This window comes from Hyposmocoma kahamanoa, unplaced genomic scaffold (assembly GCF_003589595.1).
Source record: "Hyposmocoma kahamanoa isolate Upper Pololo Valley unplaced genomic scaffold, ASM358959v1 92, whole genome shotgun sequence".
In the NCBI taxonomy this organism is placed as follows: domain Eukaryota; kingdom Metazoa; phylum Arthropoda; class Insecta; order Lepidoptera; family Cosmopterigidae; genus Hyposmocoma; species Hyposmocoma kahamanoa.
Window position 1 is genome coordinate 7,864,469 of NW_020654748.1, and position 7,475 is coordinate 7,871,943.

Genomic DNA, 7,475 nt, shown 5'->3' on the forward strand with positions numbered 1-7,475 from the left:
AATGTTATTTACAAAGAGCAACCCCTAGAGTTTCTTGCTCATTCTTCTCAGGGGAATCTGCCTTACGAATGAGCGGTAGAGTTTAATATTGTGACGATTTCAAGTGTAATAATGCTTACCTATGAAATAAAGATTATTTTGAATTTGAATTTGAATTTGAACGATAACGATAGAAAACCTTACCCTGAATTTTATATCAAAACAATATACCTACGTCCTTCCTACCTTCTATAGCAGTAGAGCTCCTTGTGAAAGAGTTCGTCCAGGGTAGTACTGCAACCTTACCTATTTCTGCCACCAAGCAGTAATGTCCGCATTACTGTGTTCCAATTTTGAAGGGTAAGGGTGCTGGTGAAATTACAGGCACATGAGACTCATTTACTTATGTCTCTGGGTGACGGGCACACTGGCACTGCCCCTCAGATCTTTGCAATTTAAAGGTCTTAGTGGCACTGTAACTGTTATGGACAGGCGTGTAGCTTACCATCAGGCGCACGACTTGTTCGTCCCGTCACTTGATATTCCAAAAAAAAACGTACTTTACATGTATTCAAAAATACTTATAAGCAGTAATTGGAATTGAGGGTGTTAATTTTATTTAGCTAAACTAAAGAATGACGTGGACGTTCCCTTTGAAGTTTGAGAACATTGACTACAAATTATTTCTTATTAAGTATTTGCTACAAATTATTGCCTCAAAAAATTATTAATTGTGTTTCTACAGGTAGTTCCGTATTTAAATACTTTAGATATTTAAAGAATAAGCACGAGACAACCTACATTTTGAAATGTTTAAAAAATAAACAGTAATTTCAATAAACAGTGATTCTATTATGGCGTAAATCTCTATGGATAAATATTTCATTTTACGCATCAAGTAGATGGGGTAATTTATTTTTATCTTTATCTATTATTTTTATCTTCAATCTACTTAATACACTGCAGTTTTTACTTAAAATTACAACTGCAACAAATATTGTTTGTTTTTGGTATATTATAACAAATTTACTGGTATGGTATATTATAAACATTTTTGGGACCTGGTTGAGAGATTAGTTAAAAATAGTATGCATGCAACGTAAAAATTTGAAATGTCACAATATCAATCCTATGTGAAATGGACTATACGTACGGAATTTTGTGTACGCGGGGCCTTGAAGCTTGAACAGGAAATTGTTAAACTTTTAATTTTTAATTTTGTTTTTAGGAAACTGGCAAAATAATTTTAAGTAACGTAAAAGTAAACGTGCGTAAAGGTAAAGAAAACAAAAGTAGTAGTGTAATTGAAAATATTTATTGACAATGAACATAAAATTTGGCATTTGATTTTGTCAAATCGGTGTATTTGGATGTGTCTTAAAAATAAGCGGATTATTTCTCGTTCTGAAAAATAAAAACAAAGAGTCAATATCAAAATATCAGCTACAGTAAAATTAAAGTGTAGTGCGCATGTAGTGCGAAACAAAATGGACGTTTTGAAGTATTTATTTCAATCACACGGAAAATTGATAATTCAACATTAAAATATACGAATTCAATTTGCTTTTTTAATTGATAATGAGAACAGTTCCATTCGATTGTTATTAGAGATATTTGAATAAAATTTTCTCTCTCGTGTTCAGTAATAAATGTATTAAAGGAATATGAGATTATTTTCCACTAAAAGAGTATATGTGTTTTATGTCTAAACGGCAAATGTTTCAATGGCATGCAATGAATTTTTCCCCAATTACCTCACACACACATTCACGCTTCAAAGCCTACGCAACCACGATACCAATTTGCCTAAATTAAGTTGTCACAAGTTTACGAAGTAAGAGGCACCTTATTAGTAAACATTATTAGTTAAAAAGACAAAATGAGGAAATAAATAAATATTTTCACCGCACTAGCTTGGAAAGGCTTTCTTTCCCATTAGAAATCTGCGTGCAAAAGCGTTCACGCTAGCGTGGAAAAGGATTTTGAAATTGTAACTTGACGTGCACCTAAATTTTTCTTTCGATGAAAAAAAAAACATAATGACACCTTCAATTACGCGATTTGTCGTACATTATTTATGTAATATAAATCTGTTTGTATATTTTATTCTTATTATTGTTGACATTAAAATGATAACGATAACTAATTTTGTTTATTAAATAATTTTAATTTTTAGTATAGTACTTACTACTTACTTACTTACTAATGTACCCTTTTTGATATATGAATGAATGAAACTGATTTGTTATAGTTCATCTGTTCTTTCTACCTTTTTCCTCGCTATAGTGAGGTGAAAAGTTGTGTGTTTCGCTCGGCAGCAAAGTTGTTTTGCGTCTCGTGACTGGAAACCCTCGTAACTTCGCAGGCTTGCGTAACAAATAACTATTAATTTTCCTATATTATAGTGCATGCATTTTTTCATTTCTCCACTATTGCTGCAACAAATTTCTCCCTTAAAATTACGTGCAAGTTGACTTGTACAGCTCTAAAGAATAATTAATTACAGCTTCATGGTGTCGTTGCAGCGCTGTGTATTAAGCGTTTGTATGGATAGCTGATTTTTAGAGACGCATTGTAAAGCCTACGGTGCCTTAAGGAAAAAATAACTGTCAGAATATCGTAAATGATTGAAATAAGGTTTAATCTATTTGTTCGATGCGTTTATGGAATGTTAAACAGCAAATATTAACAAGCATGCATTAAAGTAAAATAGTATTCGATGTCAGAAAATAAAATTAAATTGCGATAGGAAAGGAAATGCTTGGCTACAACAGTTTGTATTGTTAACATTGAATTAAATTACGGTAAAAGTGTTAAAGTATCATGTTTCTTTTTTTTTTACGCACACATTCATAGCCCCGCACTAGGGAAACCCTGTGTCGCGGGGGCCATGGACACACATATAGACAACCACAAATTACACCCAAACTCATGAGAGAAATAAATGTAGGTCATACAAAGATTTCTCTCTGCCCGGGAATCGAACCCGGGATCTGTGCGTGGCAGACCAGCATGGTAACCGGCTACGGAGGCAAAACAATCAAGCAGTTCCCGTCAAAATCTTTATCATCATAATTTTGAAATACTTTACTTATTCATAGAGGACTTTGATATAGTTCATTGCATATTCTGTTGAATATTAAGTCCTTTTAATTTCTGATCGCAAAGAAGAGAGTGATCCACGTTTGATTGAGTAACTTTATCTGGCATTGTCATTTTTCAGTACATGCATTCGGTGTGGAATGTAGACGAAGTAACAAGCTTTAATTAATCATATATTTAATCATAATATTCATCCGTTCAAGACTACCGCATCTGTATAAATACAGAATAAAAGGTGAACTCATGGAACTTACGCGCATGCTCCGAGATATGGGGGCAAGGTTTGAATTCAGAGTTTACTACGTTACGGGACCATATAGTGAATATAATATGCAAGAAGGCGTATCGAAGTCTGGATTTTATGACTCGTCATGCAGAAAGTTTTACGAATATCAGTCATCATCACGCTGTACAACGCTTCGATACGGAGTCACAGACTAACTCTGTCACGTGGGCTCCGCACGAAGCCAAGTACGGTCTCATGCTCGAGCGTATCCAGAAAAAAATCACCTGATATCTATATCTGAGACTTTAGGTAGTGTATACCTGTTCTATCCCTTGATGTACCCAACCTTGTTTGTATTGGATATGGTAGGATACAACAAACTGGATCCGAGAAGGGACTTGGTTCTCGCAAGCTATATGATAGATACTATTTTGTTATAATTATTAATACAAAGATCGAACACTTAGAAAAAAATCTTTCGATACGGCCGAATTCGAACCCGACGTCTTCTAGCAAACCGTGCCAGATGCTATGAAAACCAAGCCACGGAACGAACCAGTGGACCTCACGAATTCTTCTATGTGCTTGTTTGTTGACTCTTTGCATAGATATTGCTAGCCCATTGTGGTGCACTGCTGGATAGATAGATAGATTAAAAACCAAGATGAAGAGGAATAGATGATCCACTAGCACCAGTGCTGTAAAATACTGCAACATATTTTATTCATTTGTATAAAATATCTCCAAAGATGAATCAGAGCAGAAAGTTACATAATTACTGATGGAAACTCTCTTTTAATAAGTAATTTATTTTATTTATTTAATTTCGCCGCAAATGCTTGATTTATAGTTTGCTATAGATATAAACGTTTAAGCCAATTAAAAATTTTAACGAGAATTAAAGCCATTAACAATACAATAGTGCGTGATAGTTTTCTCCTTCTTTCAGGACGAAGACAAACGGGTGGTCCGCTTTGAAATCACTTGGTTGAGTTATTGCCGCATTTGGTAAAACTGCTACGAATGCTGAATTGGCACGTGATTGGAGTGAATTGAAAAAAAAAATTACGATTGAAAACTATGCAAATCTCAGTGGACTGGCTCGTGAGCTGTAATTTCTTAATCGAGGCGCAAAATACAATAATATTATCAAATAAACATGCAGATTACCCATTGGTCGACATTTATCAAATTTGCTGGATATCCATGCAAGTCCTTAAACAGGAAATAATCTAAAACTGATTATAATAGTATTTATTATAAAAATATTGCAGCGTCTAATAAGCACAGAAAAGCCAAAAGAAGAAAGAAGCATTTTAAACAGGCACAAAATTGTAATTTGTTCAGTGCAAAATAAATAATTGTAATAATAACATGCTTCCATAGAAGAGTACCTTGAAGAGAAAAACTCCGCTAAAGAGAGTGTTTTGCCCTGCCTTTAATAGGAAGACGAACGGATGATTTGCTATAAACTGCATTGGTCCCCCTGTTATTCTGTCTGACGTGAAAGCTGGAATAATAAAGTGACTTTGTTATTACTTATAAAATTATTGAGTGCTTTGTTTTGCCCAGTCATCGAGTATATAATCCTCTTTGCCCGATCAACTGGTACTTAACAAGTCTTTGTCCGATCTCTTTATAAATTTATTCAGAATTTCGAGTAATATTGCTGTGTTAATGGTGCGTAGGTTCAAAAAAGTACCACTGTGTTTTGCTTTAGTGACTACCCAAGGCCCAATTTAGCACACTAAAGCACACTTTATACGCCTTAAAATTGTTATATCTATAAACAGTCTTAATATGGTATAGATTTAGATAATAGTTCTCTATAAATGGTTTTAGAAAAAAGAAATTGTTCTTATAGACTTATTTCACTCAAGTCAAAATTTTAAAACCTTCTTAATACCAAACAACTTAATTAAGTGTAATCTCTTTTAAGATTTGCTCTTATAGTCCTTATTAACCGACTTCAAAAAGGAGGAGGTTCTCAATTCGACTGTATGTTCTTTTTTTTTTTTTGTATGTATGTTACGCGATAACTCCGGTATTTGTGAACCGATTTTCATGATTCTTTTTTTGTTGGTAAGGGGGTATTTCCCTAGTGGTCCCATTTAATTTTAAAGAAAATCATCCACCTCAAAGGATGGCTGTTCACGCATGAAGATTCATTGTTATAAATAGCGCCTAACTTTAATTTAGGAGCAATTACTTTTAGCAATTATTAGTTGATTCTGCTATTTCTCCAATTCAAGGCGTTTTTCTCTCGATATACTTTGAGAAGTGTTGTAGAGAGAACCTATTTTTATTATCTCCAGTATCAAGTCCTGTATAGTGGCGAACTAGGGGATATTTCAATGAAACTTAGCAAATAAACGTAATTCCACGTACTTTTGAGCTCGGTTTTTTTAGTACTCTGTATTGAGATTATTCATTATTTTAAGTTCTCTGTAGAACAACTGATTATTATTTTTAGTAAAATAGTTCTACACACATCCAGTAAAGTCTATTAATACTCTAAAAACTAGTATTCTTAAATTTATTCTAGAAATATTTAATTTATAGACATTCTGTAGTGTTTGTACTTATGACAAACACGTTATAGCGCGTCTTCAGTAGATTTTATTTAAAGAAATACTACAATTAGGGTTTTTACTCTATTGGACGTTGTAAGAGTTCATGCAAAATGGATAAAATAAAGAATATTAAAAGATCTGGTGGAGGTGGTGAACCTTGGAGATTAAGTCACATCATTCGATACAATCAGCGTTGCCAATGCCAATTGTTGAAGATCCCCAAAAATCACGGTTAAAATCCCCGAATTTGGGGAGAGCAAAGTTCATATTCCACACAAATTCCCCACATTTCGAGTTTTCATTATTAATTAGAAATACATCGCTTAAAAATATAATAAGGAATTAAGAAAAATCAAATTGTAATAATCTCTTACGTTTGCTGTGGATGTAAAATGTAAAACTAATTATAAAATTAGATGACCTTAAATCGTTTATTTATTTTAATTAGATTCAACATTAATCTGTAATCAGTCTTTGAAAAAAGATTCATTTTTCTTTGCCTTACAAAATTAAGTAAATCGATTATTTGTTGTGCATTTGATGACACTATGTTAATGTTGAGATGAGTTTCGACCTATATTTAATATTTAAAGTTGACGAGTGGTAAGTTGTGGTGTGGAAGTACTAACTGCGCGGCTTTGTTTACCAATAGCTGATTTCGTTTTGCTTCATACCGGGGACTGGCCTAAGCGGGAGAAAAAATCGCGAACTCAACACGCACCGACTGGTAATTTTACAATTCAGAACCAAGTGTTCTAATAATAATTATATTTAAGCTGCTTGTTAATAATACGAGGGATATGCGATGTTGAAAATCACGTCGATATAGTCCATCACAGTGTTTCTAACAGTAACGATCAAACTAGCGATGCAACAGCAATTGATAACAAAATGAAAAATGTTTCAACATTTTCCTCACATAGCCATAATCCCCACAAAATCCCCAATCTAGTTGAAATTCCCCACAATTTGGGGAATTACCCACAAATTGGCAACGCTGGATACAATAAATAGTCTTAATTTGCGCACGAGCCAGTTTTTGTTTGTTGACAAATAAAAAAACATTGTGAAGTAATTTCGTGTTCTGAAATGATAAAAACAATTGAAATGAGCGCGTAAACTACTGTACTTCAATGATGTGTATGTGTATTGTGCCGTCTATCAATAGAATACAGTGAAATCATTGTGTGAAATGTGGCGTGAAGAAATAACCTCAATTTTGTAATGAAAATTTTATTTCTTTCAACATAAGTTAGGTATGTCATTAAAATATTCCTTATATTTATATGGTAGGGAATTTATCTACCTTTCTAGTCATATATAACACATTCCATATAATTGTAAAGAATAACGTATTTTTCGACAAATTGGATTTTTCAATTGCTTTTTTGACCTAGGGTTTTGAAAAGTTTTTTATTGCATAATACGCTCACTATTACTTTTATAAATACCTTTATAAAGGTTTTGTAATACTGTCAAAAGAAAAAATCGCTTAGAAACATCGCGTTTTGTTGACAATCATAAAAGATTCATAGAAGTGAATATTGTTCTACAAGATCAACTACACTAAAGCAAGTAAAAATAATCTTTTCGTA

The 7,475-nt window shown here is 33.1% G+C and overlaps 1 protein-coding gene across 2 annotated transcripts in view; it reads right to left on the bottom strand.

Annotated features, from left to right (window-relative positions):
- Positions 1-1,275: 1,275 nt before the first annotated feature.
- The window catches only part of LOC113236545 (antichymotrypsin-2-like), a 22,297-nt gene continuing 16,097 nt past the window's right edge, over positions 1,276-7,475 (bottom strand). Inside the window, exons 9-10 of one of the 2 annotated variants that reach the window (XM_026472672.1) lie at positions 4,702-4,817; positions 1,276-1,383 (exon numbers count right to left, since the gene is read on the bottom strand). In XM_026472672.1, coding sequence (XP_026328457.1) covers positions 1,372-1,383; positions 4,702-4,817 — 128 coding nt within the window. In that variant the 3' untranslated portion in view covers positions 1,276-1,371. Of the gene's footprint in view, positions 1,384-2,393; positions 2,415-4,701; positions 4,818-7,475 lie in introns of those variants that run through there. The other variant, XM_026472673.1, reaches the window with a different exon arrangement.